This window comes from Aristolochia californica, unplaced genomic scaffold (assembly GCF_029961685.1).
Source record: "Aristolochia californica isolate CCGP_79_NKW_82.1479 unplaced genomic scaffold, dmAriCali1.0.hap1 SCAF_5, whole genome shotgun sequence".
Classification (NCBI taxonomy): domain Eukaryota; kingdom Viridiplantae; phylum Streptophyta; class Magnoliopsida; order Piperales; family Aristolochiaceae; genus Aristolochia; species Aristolochia californica.
The window spans coordinates 1697289-1714956 of NW_027182214.1; the positions used below are offsets into that span (position 1 = coordinate 1697289).

Below are 17668 nucleotides of genomic sequence, written 5' to 3' on the forward strand. Positions count from 1 at the left end.
CGTTACTCAACATTCTCAACATGAAAATATAGAAGTACCAATAAGAAGATCTTAGGAAACCTACAATTTCTTCAAAGTATAAAGTGTACCTTCAAGAATTTGATATGAACATTAATGCTGAAAATTATCCTATTTTGTTTTTACAAGCAATGAGAGGACTTCAATAGCTAAAAATCAAATATGGGATCTTGTTAGTAGGTTTTTAAAACAAAAACAAACTCTTTGGCAATATTGAACAAGATCACAAACTTGATTTTTAGTTGTTGAAAGAAAATTACATAAATACATTTAGGCATGGAATCAAGAAAATGACCAAAATTTTGAACAAAACAGGAAAAAAGAAAAGAAGAAGAAAACCGTGGTCATGCTCTGGAGGCAGAGCTCTCAATTGCAGTTCCAACGTGCTGGATGACAAACCCATAAATCTTTCGTTTCAGCCTTTCAATCATCTGGATCACCGTCTTCTCCTGTGGTTTGGATCCAACCCTGTCAAGCCACTCATTTACCCTTTTCAACTGTGACAAAACCACTGCTACCTGCGTATTATTATCCTGATCGAATAATTCCCAGCTGTCCATCGAATACTCCCCAATCACCTGGAACCCAGCGTCTAAAGCTTCCTCCACAAACTTCGGAAACCAGACCTGCATTTCTAGACACAGATTCCTGCCTAGTTCTGCCGTTTCTCTGACTCCAAGCCCCCGAGCCCATATAAGAGAATCCGAAGCCGAAGATGATGATGATCGTGGGGGGGACGCAGGCCTTGCAGAGTTCTTCTTGGGGGCAGGTGTGCCATGGGAGTGCCTCTTCGAGACGCTTGTTTTTGGAGGTGAACCATTGGACTTGTCAGGACTCTGGATTTTTGGTGGGTTATCTGGGTGATTGCTGAGGAGCGAGACGACTTCGAGATCAGTGGCTAGAGCAGCTTCAACCCAGAGAGAGATGGACTTTGCACGTTGAGTTGAGAGCGGATCAGAGGGCTCCCGGACATTATAATCAGAGCAGCGACGCTCCATGAGGGATTCAGCTACTGAAGTAGACTTCACGGCTTCTTGATATAGGATAAGGAAGCGGTCGATGGTAGGGAGAGGATTTCCAGACTTGGATGAGGAACAGAGATCCGAGAACTTGCTGAAGTAAACAGAAAATTAAAAATGAGAATCCCAAACTGCTTGTTTCGGTTATTGACGGTAGAGATTTACGGCATTCACCTCAGGACCCTCACAACTGATTCTGCTGCGAAGGCTTCTTCAAGGGCTTCAGATGCAGCTGTACATGCAAGTATACGCCTCTGTATAGCATCCTGCGGAACAGAAAAATTAGAGGCAGGTGACAATTTTGATAAATTTTAAAGAAGCATTTGTTGGAGTATTTTTCTTTGGGGAAAAGCATGATTTGGGTTCTAACCTTTCCTAGATTAGCAAGTTTTGGGGAGACAGCATCCAGAGAAACACTCCCATCTGTCCATTTTCGATCATGAATGGTGATTTTGGGCTGTGTTGCAGAGCTTGGCTTCTCTCGGCGAGGGAGACTCTCAACGTTGGGACTGGTCTCTGGCGTCTCTATTGCAGAGACTTCTTCTTGATTTGGCTGTCCGCCATTCTTGTCACTCAATCGTCTAAAGATTGCAACCTATAATCCATGAGAGGAATCAGATGTTTTGTGAATTAATATCAGAACGCAGAATAAGATGACATCGACAAAAGGAAAGAACTGAAAATAGGTCGTGAAGATTTAAGGTGGAATTTCCAGCGAGAGAGAAAGATTTACTGAAATTAAAGGTGGATCGCATAGCTCAAAGAATTGAAATTTGAGAAAGAAATAGATCATTTAACTCGAATGTTGAAATTTAGGGAAGAGGTAAACAGAAAATCGGAAACTTGGGATAAGAAGTTTTGAATTTTGAATTATAACCGGACAATATATATCATTTGATTCTTCAGATACCATTTTCACCAATAGAAGCTATTGTTAAACGAATCAACTAGGTTGTGCCTGAAAATTATAGTCAAATTGCAGATACCTGAGTCCGCAAAATAGCTGGCAACGCCGGTTTGTTCTTCAATGCGGCTTTCTGTTTCGGCTCAACAGAAGCTGCAGTCATGGCGGGCTCATCCCAGCTCTTCCTCATAGATTTTGCAGAACCTATCAAAGCGTCAGAAACTTTTGAAATCCCAGCAACAACCGTTGCCATCTTCTTTTTATTTGTTGAATCTGTAACAGCGGGCGAGACCTTCAAACCTCCCGAAAGCCTCCTACCCGGCGAAAGGGACATCCTTCTCCCATTTGGTGAAGCCTGTCTCCTCCCACTCGGCGACGGGTTCCGATACCTCGAAGGCACAATAATGGCCGGCTCCCTTGAAGCCCTCCAGCCACCGTTACTCTCTTCTCTTGCTTGCACCAAGCTCGGAACCTCACATTTAGAAGGCACTGGGGACGAAGGCCTGGACACCACCGCCTTCCTCGCCGGCGAATTTTCAGGCCCGCCTCTCTTCCCGGTGGACGACGCCCTTCTTTCCTTCATTGCCGGTGATGTAAACCTCTGCTTCTCCGCAGTGGATCCCTGCAATTTCTTTTCTTCCTCGACTTGCACATTCTCTTTTGCAGCAAAAACCGGTCTCGGGCCACCATTAGCCACCGATTTCCCGTCCTCTGGTTTATTCTTCTGCACGTAAGCCGAAATGGCGTCTAATAAATGAGCACCGTCAGGAACAGGCTGTATCACGAAACCGCGCTTAGAGGGAGATATCTTGGCAACGAGAGGCTCGGGGGTCCCGACGAAAGGATGGCGACCTGCAATGGGCCGGAGACCAGAGACTCTAGGGACCGGCGGCGAGTCAAAATAGAGGCGATCGACGTAGGCGAACTGGCCGAGTTGGAGGCGATTAGCTAGAATGAGGTCATTGTCAACATCGGAGAGAGAAACGTAGGTAGAGTGGGAAGAGTCGGAGAGCTGGATGAAGAAACCATGGTTGGGCCAAAGATTCGGTCCGGCGAGGGCCGGCACGATATTGATGACCTGCAAGAGCACGGAGCGGTGCTCGCCTGCGACCTTGGTGTCGGAGTTCATAGACTGGAGGAGCTTGAGGAGAATTCCCGGCGTAAGGGATGCCATTGTTGGGGCCAATGGGGAAATGGGGAAGACGGAGAGAATTAAATCTGAGAGGAAAATGGCTCCAATTTCCGACTTTTGTTTTGATTTTTTTGTTTTAAAGGGAAGGATGAAAGGAAACGGTGGAGGAAGGGCAATGTCCGTTACGATTTCTTGATTTCAAATTTTGAACGCCCGCCTTTGCCTCTCTCCGGAAATTTAAATTTGTGGACGTTACGACAATTACAAAAATAACCTTGACAACTTGGTTCTAAGACCGGGAGATAAGGGTCCGAATTGTCATCAAGAAGGCACATTAGCAATAAAGTGAAAAAAATAAAAATAAAAAAACAAATATTAATTAAATTAATAATGATAAATAATTATGAACTCTAGAAGTAATTTAATTAAAATAATTAAATAATTAAATAAATTCATTAATAAATTGAGTAAATGAATAAAGATTAAATTTACTAATTTTAAAAATATTTATATTATCTAAGAAATTAGTTAAAATTTACAAATAATTAAAAATAAATAAATGGTGCAAATAAAATTAATTATTAAAATTACTTTGAGGGTTCTGGGACGATTAAACATGGACGAGATCTCATAGGGAGCCTCTCGCGCGCGTCTTACCTTATTCATTCTTCCGGCAACATCACCTTGCTTATGTCTATCTTAACACCACCTTCTGAGAATCGTTCGGGCCTGCTCCTTGTTTCGACCTTTTGTTGTTGGTTTTCCTCTTCTTATTTTTCTGCGATCTGATGTCCTCGTCTTGAATAGGTTATGGAAGAGGCATAGTGGAGACAAGTTGAAAGTTATCAGGTTCTTCTATTTATTTTTTTTCTCCTCTTCTTTCGACATTGAAATGAATATTCAATTTCATGCTGGCATACTTTCTTTTTTTCTCTGTCTCTGGGTTTCTCTTTTTTTGTCTGAAATGCGTGAAATTGGCTGTGGGTGAGTGAAAGTTAGCTTGAAGATATTTCTGGTATTGCTCAATTTTATTCCATTTGTTTTCTTCTTCTGTCTCTGGTAAAGGGCTTCTCTGGCTGAGTCCCGTTGAGTATTTTCTAAAATAGGATTTCATGTTAAGTCAAAGTAGAATCAATTATTGGTGTATACTTTGGAAGAAATAGTTCTCATGAACGAGTAGTAGTGACAGTAGAAATGGTAGAGGAAAGCAGCTGTATCGGGAAAAAAAAGGGGAATTTAGAAAAAAATTGGGATGAAAGGATATCTTATGATTCGAGTATAAGAAACAGAAAACGTAATATCTTGTAGTAATGAAAGCTTTTCTCCTTGAGTGATTTCATAACTTTGGCTCCACTTACGTGCTTTTATAATGTCTTTTTATTAGTAAGTTAAAACAAGAAAAGTGTTTTCTGTTATTTTTCTAATATCTCGAGGGATGTTTATAGCTTTCTAATTTTTATTTCTTTTTCCTGTGTTGGAAAAAGCTTATTTTGTAAGTACTCCTCTATCACATACATACGAATGGTGGGAATTGACAAGATAAACAAGTGTTTGATACCCCCTCCAACCCTTCACATAATATACAACTGGTTATAGAATTTTTTTCCTGTACTAATTTAATTCCCTGTTATAGAGGACAGTAAATGTACTGTAAAGAATTGAATCCCAAGAGACAAAGGAGAAAATTACCACATTTAAATATCAATCAAGGAACAAGAGCGTATTTGTGATTACTCTCCTCACTTGCTTATCTGCTGTTTGACGATATTGCTCGATATTGCCATTTTTGTTTCTGTTGTCTGAAAAGTTTTTAAGGCCATTTGGGAGGCATATTGTATAACATAATATAGTGTGTTATAGCAAAAAAAACCATAATAAGCATTATTCAATGTGAGGTGGGTCCTGCTGAATTAGTGACTAGGCATCTTTGACTATGCTTACAAAGATGCCTGTAGGCATCTTTTACTGAATTAGTGTTGATTTCTAGGGCCAAGACATAAACACAAGAGATCTCAAGGGAAGGAGAGAAGAGAGGAATTTCAGCTCTTGGGAGAGAGGAGAGAAGAAACCAAGGGAGAGAAATCCTCAACTGATCATAACTATATTGGATGGACATCTATTGCTCTTTCTACTACAGGTTTGTCCATTTGTAAAACAGGAGTACTAAGAGATTCTTCTAATTTTTCATCCAATACAGTCATGAATCATGGCATCTAATATGCTATTAAAACCATGTCTCTGGGTTGTTTTACAGAAAATTTCATCCCATCAGTTGGTTTTTGGTATGCAATTTTAGCTTATTGCTTCTCAGACAGTTGGAATGCTCTGCGGATTTTTTGCTCTGCACCTGCTTTGGCTGTAGAATTTTTCAACTTAATGCTTCTCATATTGCCCAACTTCCTCAGTACTGGTTTTCATTTGTGTTAACTGAAAAAATTGTTTATATCACTTTAGGGGTAGTATCGTTACATAAGATAGTGGAGAAGATTTTCTTACCTGTTGATTGCTTCATTAATTACAAGATCATTTTCATGGGCTGATCTTTGCTGGGACATTCAGATTTCTTATGCATATAATATATACCTATTGTTTCAAAAAAGACATAGATCAACTCAGTTTCATTCAGTTTGGTTCAGTGTTATTTCCTGATTTTTTTGTCCACTTTTTTTTTTTGTTAGGTTGAAGAAGATTCTGATTTTGCACAGTTTGTAGTCATTAGTGCTTTTGCTTGATTTGTGGCTCAGATTATACGCTACTTTGCCCATCTATAATCTGCATTGATTTTCCTTAAAAGAACTGATTTTTCACCACAGCTTGGTTCTCCATACTCCTATTTTTTGCAATACAGATTACATACAATCCTTTTTTGGTCAGTAAAGATGACATGCAATCTTTTTATTTCTTTTTGTAACATTAGTTACAAGTAAATTCTGCATATTGGTACCTATATGATTTTTTTTAACTTTTCTAAAGGGTTTGTCAGGCAACATTTTTTGGCTTTCATACTTAATTTGTGCTGCATCAGTTTTTGACTAATCAGTTGCGGACAAAAAGTGGAAGAAAATAACTAAGTTTTAATCAGAATTTTTAGCAGATGTACTGTGCAAATCGTCTGATGAGCAATTTATCATTTTAGTCATATTATTTAGTCATTGATAGTCATACTTTTTTTTTAAGAAGAAGAAGAAGAAGAAGATGTATTAATAAAACGAAAAAGAATTACAAAATTTGAGGGAGCACGTCCCTTACAACCAGTGATTGTAGGGTAGCTCCCTGTCTGGCAAGCACATCAGCCGCCGAATTTCCGGATCTCGGAATATGAGACCAAATACAAGGAATAATTGAGGTAATATCTAAAATTTCTTTAAATGTATCCCAATGCTTCCATGGAGGAGAAGATGTGTTCTCACACCAACCTATCACCACTTTGGAGTCACCTTCAATGTGGAGAGGTCCCCTACATTTATCTCTGAAGATACGAAGACCGGAGAGGAGACCATGCAATTCAGCAGACGTAGAGTCTGATATACCAAGAAGTCCGGCATAAGTGAAAAGCTGATTACCGGAATGATTTGAAATAACTCCTCCGAAACCAAAAATACCAGGCTTGCCAAGAGACAAACCGTCAAAATTTAACTTTAGGAAACCAGGATCAGGAGGAGACCATTCTTTTATAACCGGAGGCTTTTTCCCAATATGCATCAATGCCAAGTTTCTCCAATTTTCATGAATGGAGGAACCCAAATAAGGAGAGAAAGCTTTCTTGGTTAATAGCCAAGTTGATATTTGCCCAACCACTATGTCCGCAACTCGGTCTAAAGATTCACTTTTAGCATCAAAACGTTTTCTATTTCGCTCATTCCAAAGACCCCACAGGATAAAACTAGCACATGCAGAGAGCATCATCTTTTCAAGACTCAGCATAGGGGTACCCATGAAAGATTTACTGAACGAAAGCAGATCAGCCGCCATGCAGAACTGAAAACCAAACTTTCCAAGAATGTTGATCCACACCTTCCAAGAAAAGCTACAATGGAGAAGAATATGGCTAGTAGTTTCATTTTCAGAGTTGCAGAGTGGACATATGGGATCCACTGAGGGATGACATCTTCTTCTCAATACGGCTGCCGAGAGAATTTTACCTTGACAGGCACTCCACATGAAGAACTTTACCTTTGGAGGGGCACATAAATGCCATACAAATTTGATTTCATTCACCCTCCAAGCCGAGTTACCGCTGTTTAAAAAGCCATATGCTGATGAGACCGTGAAAGAGCCCTTTTTGTCTGGCCACCAAATAAGCTTGTCAGCCTCCAATGGATGAATTTTAAATGAAGCAACAAGCATTGATAGGCATACTTAAATTTACAGACATACTGTTAAATTAAGCTGAGCAGCCAGCATTAACAAGACCATACCAAATTACTTCTAATTATTGTCTTTCTCTAAGCTCTTTTGGTCACTACTTTTAGTCATCAATTTCATTATTTGTACCGCCCCTTCATTGGACGGGCTTGTCTGCTAGTATGCTAAAACACAACACCACAATACCACCATATCCATGATGTATCATTTCAGTCTTCATTTCTGACCATGTCTTCACCATAGAAGCACTTGTATCTTCTTTGTTGCTGACATAGGTATCTTCTCTGTTCCTGGTCTATCGGCTTACTCTTAGTGGAATGATGGGTTTTGCTTGCGTTGATTATATATCTAATCGTGTATTTTTTTTTTTTCTTGTCATGAATTTAGATTGCAAATTTTCTGGAAAAGTGGTCTTTAAATCCTCGAAGAGGAAAATTGACGGAGCATTATGTTCTCTGGTGGACCAAAGCCTCTTTCATCAATCTCTGCTGTTCTCTACTGTAAGTCTGTGAGTTGCCTATGTTAACCTTCTCAGTTGTCTTCAACTTGTAGATGATTTTGTTTCACTTACTAGCTGCCTTGTTAGCTTCTGTTTTTGAATTTGTTTATTTTTTGTTTGATTGCCACTATAAAAGTTTCTTTCATTATGAAGAACTAAGTGAATGTTTTCCAATAGAGAGGAAATCCATTGTTTTGGAAGTTCATGTGTCAAGTGCACAGGTTGATTGGTAAAGCACGGGTAGATTTTAGATGTTTATGCGGATTAATATTTCTCAGACCAGTCAGTAACCTTCAATCTTTGTTATAATTTCTTCAGGTCAATATTGCTGCATACATAACAGATATCACTTGCTTAAGCAGTTATTCCCTTCTGTATTGTCATCAAATTTCTTTTCATGCTGCAACAACATCACACATGTACATGACAACACTGGTATCGGTAGAGGATACGATAAATTACAGAAAAGCTATCTGTCTTATGTTATATTCCACCAAAATTTGCACGCAGAAAGAAATCTTTATACTGAACTGGACGACAGTAGTTCAAGTGTTTGTCATTTGGTCTCAACCAATAATTCGACTATTAAAGATGCCACCATGATTCAAAACCTGATGAAGGCCCATGAATCCCATTCTGTTCTAGAATCAGCTCTTGCTCAACAAGAGATTTTGGTGAGCAAAGAATTAGTTTGTGAGGTTCTTCGAAGGCATCATTCTCAATGGAAATTGTCTCTGTTCTTTTTTAACTGGGCTCAAAGCAAACAAGGCTACTCACATGATTCCCATGCTTATAATCAAATGCTTGATATTCTAGGCAAGATGAAACAGTTCAAGTTGATGAGGCAACTTGTTGAAAGCATTCCTTATGAAAAACGAGCTACGCTTGTCACTGAAAGAACATTCGAGGTTTTGCTGAACAGACTTGCAGGTGGGCATAAGGTAGAAGAAGCAATAGATATGTTTTACAAGAGGAAAGATTTTGGCCTGAAACTTGATAATGTGGCTTTTCAAACACTTCTGAGGTCTCTTTGCAGATACAAACATGTAGAAGTGGCCGAGTCTCTCTTTTACCTAAAGAAAAATGAGTTTCCTCCGGATGTAAAAAGCAGAAATATAATCCTCAATGGTTGGTGCGTAGCAGGACGCATATTTGAAGCTAAAAGGTTTTGGAATGATATAATAACTTCTGGATGCAAGCCTGATTTATTCACTTATGGAATTTTTATTAATTCTCTGACTAAGGCAGGAAAACTGGGAACTGCAGTGAAGCTGTTTAATTCCATGTGGGAGAAAGGTCATCCTCCAGATGTAGCTATCTGCAACTGTATTATCGATGCTTTGTGCTTTAAGAAGAAGATACCGGATGCTCTTGTTATTTTCAGAGAGATGAATGAAAAGGGTTGTGAACCGGATACTGCTACGTATAATTCTCTTATTAAACACATATGCAAAATTAGGAGGATGGATGAAGCCTACAAGCTTTTGGATGAAATGGAGCAGAAGGGCTGTGATCCAAATGCTAGAACTTATAATTATTTTTTGAAGTCGTTGGAGGAGCCAGATGAAGTCCCTCTATTATTGAAGAGAATGGAAAAATCCAATTGTAGGATCACAAGTGACACTTACAATCTGATCCTGAAATTATTTATACAGTGGGGTTATTTTGAAGGTGTTCAATCCATCTGGAATGAGATGGAGAAAACTGGATTGGGTACTGATCAGCGGTCTTATACTCTTATGGTTCATGGATTGTACAACAAAGGGTCGATGGACAAGGCTATATTTTATTTCACAGAGATGATATCTAAAGGCATGATACCAGAGCCAAGGACTAAGTTATTGGTAAAGGCAATTGAAATGAAGAGAGAGACAAGTGATAACTGGTCAAATTCTTCACTTACGAGCAAGAATAGAACATGAAATTTTTTTCTCAATTTTGTAATAGAAATCATGCCAATTTTTTCTCAATTCAACTTCTCTGTACTTCCAAATTACAATTGAATTGTGACACACTAAACTAAATAATTAACATAGATATAAACTAATAAAAAATGGACACTTCATGACCTTCTTATAAATTGACTACTAATAAAATTAACTACTAACCATACACTTTCCTAACTAAAACTCTTCCCAATTGGGGCTAATTGTTCTTAATAAAAGATTTCCAAAGTTTTTTTTTATTGATCCTAATACTTAATGACAATATAAAGTTATTTGATGTAGAAAATGAATTTTGTCATATGTTACAATATAATATCATCATATCCATTAGGGCAGAAAACCATTTGGTGCAAAATGGTATATCAGTTGTCTAATCATGATCAAACCGCTGAAATAACCATTTTGTACCAAATGGCTTTTTGTATTGGATCAATTGTGTCATGTCCATAATGCTTTGGTTGTATCTTCTCTGTTGCTGGTCTAATACACACCCCACCAGCCATATCTAAAAACACAACACATAACAAGGTCTTACTTGAAAACTTCCATTCAATCATACACACCCCACAAAAGGGAGTTCATAGATTCAAAATGGACTCATAGACCTAATTAAACATTCTCAAAAACAAAAAATCAAAAACTGTGGTGGAACATTCTCATTAATTGGACTATCAGATTGGTTATAAGTTGTGAAGGAAAGACCAGAAGTGTATGAGCTCAATAAAAGAATATTAATAGCTACATTTTCATACAAAAAAGATTGACAAAATCCCTCACTGACCCACCAGATACAAGGTCTGGTACACATTTTTCTCAGTAGCATTTTATTCAACCGCAACAGCTGACAGTAGGTTGATCGAATTAGGAAGTGTTAGTCAGGGAGCACCCTGGAAACTACACTTCAAAATTGTCAAAATGCCAAGAGTTTTTTTCCCAGGAGCAGAGACCTATGTGAGTTAGTCCAATTTTCAGAATACTTCAGGTCCGGATCTATTTGGGACGAATCGGATAAATCTCCGACAGGAAACCTCGCTAGTCCCGTTTTGTGTCCTGCAGTTGGATTAACTAGTGCCAGTTCCTGGAGTCTGATCACTGGACTTAGAAGCTGCACTACCGGTTGTCATGAAGGATTCTCCACAGCCACATTCTCCTTTGGAGTTTGGATTTATAAATATGAACTCAGACCTGTAAAGGAAATGCAGTACACGAGTATTAAAAAAATTTGGAAACAAGATTTTAACAGATCACTGGCGTTAATCAAGCAAGGAAAGGGAGCAGAAGGTAAAAATCTGTGAACAAGAGATGCCTACCTGAGTGTGTCATTCACAAAGTCCATCTTGGTTCCTATAACATGCATGAGTGCCCTTGGATCAATCAGTATCTTGACACCTTTCTCCTCAACCAACTCGTCAAATTTCCCTTTTTCATCTGCAGAGTTATTAGCATCAGAAGATTTCTTTTGAACAAGAGCATCAGAAGAAATTGTCCTTTCATCTCCCATAGGAAAAAAAAAGTTCGGTTTTCTTTGGGTAGGGAAAAGTAATTATAGATAGAAATTAATACCACTAAGATTAAAGATACTAAATAAAAAAACCTCCCCAGCTAAGTATTAATAGCTACAGCATACGGGTTGTCAGGATTGGGGAGTTACACTGATAACAGACACATACACCTTCCTCAAAATAACCATAAGGAAGTAGTATCTAGCTACCAGACCGTATCTATAGGCAGGCTACCACCAAAATACTTAATGCACAATAACTAAAGAAATATGATTTGAAAGTGAATAGCAACAATAGGCTTCATATTGACATTGATTAGTCCTTGCTATCCTTTAACTGATTGTCATCCTGTCATTTACATCGTTTGCTTTTCTACAGACCCGCATCTTACGAAACTTCAGAATGCACAATCCCCTTCACTACATCAGCACCTACTGGCTGTCATCAGGGATGAGTGTAACATGTAATGGACGTTACATAACGTGCAACATCTGCAACCTTTTGGATTTTGGACAGTCCAAAACAGATGCCTGAAACACTAAAGCCAGCCCAGACTGTCACTTTCTCAAATTCTTAACTGATCAAATAACAAGCATCTGGTGACCCTGAAGCAGTATATAATGGGTAAGGTTTTCTCTTGGTGATATCATTTGCACATTCCTACAGAGCCAGGCCTCAAAAAGACTCTTCCTGAATCCTATGGCGTTATAAGATATGCATGCCTAAAAGAGTCTTCATGAATCCTATGCCAAAACTTACATTTCTCTCCTTTCTAGAGGCTCTGCAGAATAAATACTGAAACTGACCCTTCGTATCTCTGTAAGTGTCTACAATAAAGAGTCATGAGTTGCCACATATGGCCTGCAAATGCTTCTTCTGAAGTTCTCAAAGGAGTCAGCAATCTCACTGATACACAAAGAGGGGATATTCTTAAAATCTATGAGACTTGGACCGAGTCCTAAACCAGCAGACAAAAGTATGAACTGATGGCTTTATCAATATCTACATGTCAATAAAAATATAAACAGATCTTGATGTGTATCCATCGTCCTTGATAATTTTGCACAACTGGACTGAAAGAACACACTAGCAATGGAACTAGCAAATGATAAAGTACAATAGATGGGGATAGCCCCTGTAGCCAACTCCAACATTAGTTGGCACAAGGCTCGGCCAAAGATGATTCTATGAGCTTTTGCCTTTCACCATTTTCTCTATATTTTGCTGCAGATATAATCATTGTTCTGTATCTGTCGATCTTCCAGTTAGAACTATATGTAGCCCCAGTGCCATAATATAGCCACTATCCCCGCTCCCCAACCTCAGAAACTACAATCCTAAATAGTCATTCTAATTTTTAAAATAAAGCACGAGACAGGAGGGTTAGAAACTTCAATACATCTCCCACAGAAAACCATAACCAGATTCCCGGACCAAAATAACCAATGCACGGGAAACCCAATTCCAATGTTTCTCAATCAATATTCATCCCACAAGCAATCCAGTACCAGTAAAGAGAGGCAAAAACTCAACTATGACATGAAAAGAGAGAGAAGAACCAGCATAATTGAGGGGAAAGAGAGGTACCAGCATAATTGAGGGGAAAGAGAAGTACCAGCATAATTGAAGAGAAAGAGAGGTACCCGCATAATTAAGGGTGTAGGACAATCCGTTGCAACCACGAGCTTTTACTCCAAGCTTCAGATACGGACGTTGCCGCAGCTGAAGGAGGTGGCGTATTCTAGCAGCCGCCTCATCCGTTAACGTAAGAGCCTGACGCCGTGCCTGTTGGCCGACACTCTTTGCTGCTGCAGCAAGGACTGAAGCCATATAATCGCCCAAAAGATAGACCTCGTCTAGAACTCTTGAAGATCGAGATATCTACACAAGAAAGCACAAAAAAAGGAAAGAAAATTATATTCAGAGATGAGGTAATTAGCAAAGCAAAAACACACCCAGAAAAGAGAAAAAGAAAAAAGGCATCATGAATCCAAGCATGGATGCAAAAGGATCCAGCATGGAGGTCAATTGGGTGTCTAAAATTGTGAAGATGGTGTACCAATCACGCGCAGCTGAGCTGCCCTAGCTTGAGATTGTTTCGAACAGAAATCACTGCTAGCATGAACAAAAAAGAGGGGCAGAATTTTGCAGACCGGTTCCAAGCCTGCAAACCGAACGCTCACCTCGTCCTCTCGCCTTCCCCGTAATCAAGCTTAAACACCAAAAACATCCCCACCCAGAAAGAGGAAAAGGCTTGTTGTCGACGGAGAGGAGAGGAGGAACAGCGCGGCGAACAGGCTTTATGGGAGGGATTATAGATGGTTTTCTGACTTCCCCTCCTAAATCCCAATCGAACGAGGCACGGCACTTGCCTACCAAGTTACCGACTTTGTTTCTGTCTACGAATCTTCGATCTCTCTCGTCGAGTCCAGATTCGCAGGAGGCGGCCATTACTGTACCAATTTAAATATTTACCGTTAAAATTTTCTATTCAATTATTTAATTTATTTAATTTCGAAATTTTAATACTTGTAAGTGTAATAAAAAAAATTCTCTGTATATAGAGAGGATGAATTAAGTTAAAAAAATATTTATTTAAAAGGAAATGGGTAATATTTAAATATTTAAATGTTATTTAATAATAATTTTTTGTTATTATTTACTATTTTAATATTCTTATTTCTATGAAAATTTATGTATAATATCTAAATATTTAAATATTTTATTATTTACTATCGTAATATATATATATATATATATATATTACACATACGAGTCATCTAATACGAAAAACTATTTAGTACGAAATATACAAAACGGCTATCTTAGCTGTCTAGGCATGATCAGATGGTTGAGATAATTGCTAATCAGATGACTGATATAGCCCCTAATCAAACAGTCGAAATAACGTTTTGTATGTTTCGCACCAAATAGTTTTTTGTATTGGATCAGCTAAATATATAGATACAATTTTATCGGTACGAGATAATTTATTTTTCATTATATATATACACAATTTTATCTGTATAATTTATTTTTCATATCAATATTAAAATGATTAAAATTTTTAATTCTAATAAACTGTAGTCTAAGTGATATTTATAAGGGTGAGATAGAATTAACTTGCAGCCAAGGGGATTTAAGAATTTATTCTTTATCTCTTTCATTTGTGCAAACTTAAGGTTAATCTATCTATAATAATATATATAAAAAAATAAAAGAAATCTATTTTTTACTTTTTATACCACAATCAAGCAACAGATTGAATGCCTTGTGGAACAATTAGGAGATTTTCTAGGAGAAATATGGGGTTCTTGATAAAATTTTAGTTCTAGGCAACATTGGGGCATTTTCTTCTCACAAGAAAACGTAAAAACATTACAAACTGGGGCTAAGACTCAGAAATGTAGAAGACTATAAGCTTTTCAAGTAGAGAGAACAATTGCATTGAGAAATATGACAGAGATAAGAATGGATTTCAATCCAAAGTGACTTCAAAATAACAAACTCTCCATTGTTAAGGTGCTCATTTATTTATCAATCCTGTAAGTAAACAAAAGAGAAATATTTGCACTTGCACTGCACTGACAAGGAGCTTGAATTGTATTGAACAACTGTACATGACACCTACAGCCACTGAGTTCCTCTTCTACAACAAGCCACTTTCTGGCTTCCAGCATGCCACTTGAAATTCAGAAACAATTTCGATCATTTCCAGAATGAAAAACAAACCAAACTTGAATTCTAATGGTGTCACTCAAAGGTACCTAATCCTACATACCCACTTCCCACAAAGCTATCAACCAAACCTTTCAATCCTCCTCCTCCTCATTTCCTCCATGGAAGGGACTTGCCAGCTCGATGGACGGTTCGATCGAAAGCCTTCTCCTTCCCTTCTTGTCCTGCACATTTCACAATCATTCGACCACCAAGTGTTATCGTAAGTGCATGCAGTGCACCTCCATGTGGCAGACATATCTCTCCTAGAATGGTTTCCACCTACAGTTCCCCTGCCAGAAATTCTCCTCCTACGTGACCAAAATAGGTCTCCCAGAAACCTAAAAGGCCATCTTACAACACGAGCCAAGCGTCTTAGTATTGTTGTCAGCGGGTCCTGACCCAAGTAGGACCGCTTCAGCTGGAGATATAGAATTCCTGCAAGTATCCCGCTGAGGTGGCCAAGAAACGACACACCCGGCACAAATAGCTGAATGAGGATTAGCTCAGCCCAAGCAGCATGACGGGCTGGTACAATCAGTCCATGGACATAGGCATAATCATCGCTTGAATGAGAGTTTAGTACCACCTTCATAGCAAAAAGGACACCTGAGAATCCAACCGAGTATTCATTGTAGTAGGCCCTTCCATAATCAAAAAATATGTATAGACTTCTCGCAAGGAGGAGGGTAATTCCTTGGGACATGGCAAGTAATTCTATGACCATTGTAGCAAACTCAAGACTCCCCATTGATATTTCCAGTTGGATCCCTTTCCACAAAAGAGACATCATGTTGTAGACTAGATGAGATTCACCCATGTGATAGAAAGCTGACAAGAAGAAGCGTCGAAGATCCCCATTCTGTTCAGAGTGGAAATTGTTGTGTCAAATCAGCAAAGATACTGAGAATGAATTTCTATACAAGCGTACAAAACAATTTTGTATTAACTGCATGTACTGCAAAAAAATTGATTTCAGTGTCATGCTACAACCTCTCCATCACAAGAGACCAACTGTTAAAGCGAAAATGACAAAAATTCCCAAGCATCAATATTCAAATTTATATTAAAACCTTATAAGTGACACTTACACATAATTGATCCTAGCCATTCAGCATCAAACAGTACAATGAAGAAACAAAAGGTCATATCACCAAATGACAAAAAATCTTTAAACAAAATAATCGACAACAGTAATTTGGTGAGACCAGCTGTCAAGTGGGGAAAAAAACACGTTCAATTAAGGTGCATTTCAGAAATGCCATTTCACATAAAAAATAGTCAACAAGTTCTCCTTCAGGAGAAGTAGACAAGTACATGAGTTTCCATCAATTCGCATCCCCTTCTTTCTAGTTGCCCAAATAATATCATTTTTTTCGAAGGTACTCCCAAAAGATGTCATGGCCCTCACCCTATCCTTTTTTCTTCCTCATAACATTAAAAGTTCAAATCCAGTAACAATATACAAACTCCTGTTGTCCAACAAGAAAACCATGTTGTCCATCTTCTTTTCAAGCTTTCATAACTATTTGATCATTTGCTGGTAAGCCACAATTTTTTTCCCCTTTTTCAATTGTAAACCCCAAACTCCCCTGTTTAGATGATCTAACAACATATCAAGACAAACACATCGTTGATAAAGTTTCTGCCACTACTGCCCAATTAAAATTTCATTGTTTTCCTTCAAATTGTTGTGCCACAGGAGTTCCACTCGTTGACAGCATTACTTCCAGCAAAGTCGCTCAACCACCAGACTGATTCCAATCAAAGTTAAACTCATGAAGCAACTAACAATTTCCCAAGCAGGAAAACTGCAGCCCCGGGAAAGAGTGATACTCTTTATAACCCATGGTCCTTTTCATTTGTTTCTACATTAAATTCCCCAAAGACGATCTGTCTAATTACCAAACGAGCTTTCCGTCTTTCGTAGAACTATTTTTCCATTTCTAGCTTCACTTCGCACTTCTATCAGAAGCTATGTAGAGTTTTATCTTATTCAAATTAGTCTTTGCATGTAAATTAATTACAAAAAATGTAAAATCTAGCTCTCGTTTCTGAACCCATTACCCTAACACCACAACAAGAAATTATTTTTAACCGAACCCCTTCCACCAATGAATTACCAATTAAAGGAGAGCTAACAGATATCATAAAACACAAAAGGATACAGAAGCTACTAACCTTGATAATGAGATGAGGGTTAAACCACACTTCGTCGAGGGCCGGTAGTATATCATGAAGAACACCCGGCCTCAAATAGATGAGGGTATTCGCAAGCAGCAGACCTGCTGTTACAGGGGGCTTTCTCTCCCGGCGGTAATACTCGTTAGCAACGTGAAGACCCAACAGAGGAATCATCCCTCTCGAAATCCTCCTACTCTCCATCACTACCCCTTCTCTCTTCGCCCTGCGACTGTGCTTGTCTTCCTCTCGAAATCCTCTTCCAGGGGAAAGGCACCTGTAAGTCAGAAGAGTCTGGCTCTTTCGAGAACACAGTGACGAAACTGCCCTTTTCAAATAATATGGATATTATCGAAGAAATTAGAAAAAAATATATTTTTGTTTA

At 38.5% G+C, this 17668-nt stretch overlaps 4 protein-coding genes across 7 annotated transcripts; 1 reads left to right on the forward strand and 3 right to left on the reverse strand.

The window, feature by feature from the left end:
* Positions 1 to 229: 229 nt before the first annotated feature.
* LOC137966221 (uncharacterized) lies at positions 230 to 3134 on the reverse strand. The gene is made up of 4 exons (XM_068812782.1): positions 2024 to 3134; positions 1408 to 1632; positions 1212 to 1303; positions 230 to 1131 (listed from the first exon to the last, which is right to left on the reverse strand). The coding sequence occupies exons 1-4, from the start codon at positions 3113 to 3115 to the stop codon at positions 363 to 365; spliced, it is 2178 nt and encodes a 725-aa protein (XP_068668883.1). The 5' UTR covers positions 3116 to 3134; the 3' UTR covers positions 230 to 362.
* Positions 3135 to 3813: 679 nt separating this feature from the next.
* Positions 3814 to 9942, forward strand: LOC137966214 (putative pentatricopeptide repeat-containing protein At3g15200). Of its 3 annotated transcripts, XM_068812769.1 has the most exons (4): positions 3814 to 3922; positions 5061 to 5210; positions 7826 to 7938; positions 8256 to 9942. In XM_068812769.1, the coding sequence occupies exons 3-4, from the start codon at positions 7887 to 7889 to the stop codon at positions 9857 to 9859; spliced, it is 1656 nt and encodes a 551-aa protein (XP_068668870.1). In that variant the 5' UTR covers positions 3814 to 3922; positions 5061 to 5210; positions 7826 to 7886; the 3' UTR covers positions 9860 to 9942. The 3 variants fall into 3 exon arrangements, with proteins under 3 accessions (XP_068668870.1, XP_068668871.1, XP_068668872.1); XM_068812770.1 differs by lacking the exon at positions 5061 to 5210; XM_068812771.1 differs by lacking the exons at positions 3814 to 3922; positions 5061 to 5210 and having other exon boundaries at positions 7258 to 7938.
* Positions 9943 to 10470: 528 nt separating this feature from the next.
* On the reverse strand, positions 10471 to 13808 carry LOC137966151 (iron-sulfur assembly protein IscA-like 1, mitochondrial). 2 transcript variants are annotated; one of them, XM_068812681.1, is made up of 4 exons: positions 13569 to 13808; positions 13029 to 13266; positions 11194 to 11311; positions 10471 to 11068 (listed from the first exon to the last, which is right to left on the reverse strand). In XM_068812681.1, the coding sequence occupies exons 2-4, from the start codon at positions 13213 to 13215 to the stop codon at positions 10945 to 10947; spliced, it is 429 nt and encodes a 142-aa protein (XP_068668782.1). In that variant the 5' UTR covers positions 13216 to 13266; positions 13569 to 13808; the 3' UTR covers positions 10471 to 10944. The 2 variants fall into 2 exon arrangements, with proteins under 2 accessions (XP_068668782.1, XP_068668780.1); XM_068812679.1 differs by having other exon boundaries at positions 13445 to 13808.
* A 1018-nt stretch (positions 13809 to 14826) lies between these two features.
* On the reverse strand, positions 14827 to 17568 carry LOC137966153 (rhomboid-like protein 14, mitochondrial). The gene is made up of 2 exons (XM_068812684.1): positions 17284 to 17568; positions 14827 to 15964 (listed from the first exon to the last, which is right to left on the reverse strand). The coding sequence occupies exons 1-2, from the start codon at positions 17485 to 17487 to the stop codon at positions 15185 to 15187; spliced, it is 984 nt and encodes a 327-aa protein (XP_068668785.1). The 5' UTR covers positions 17488 to 17568; the 3' UTR covers positions 14827 to 15184.
* Positions 17569 to 17668: the final 100 nt, after the last annotated feature.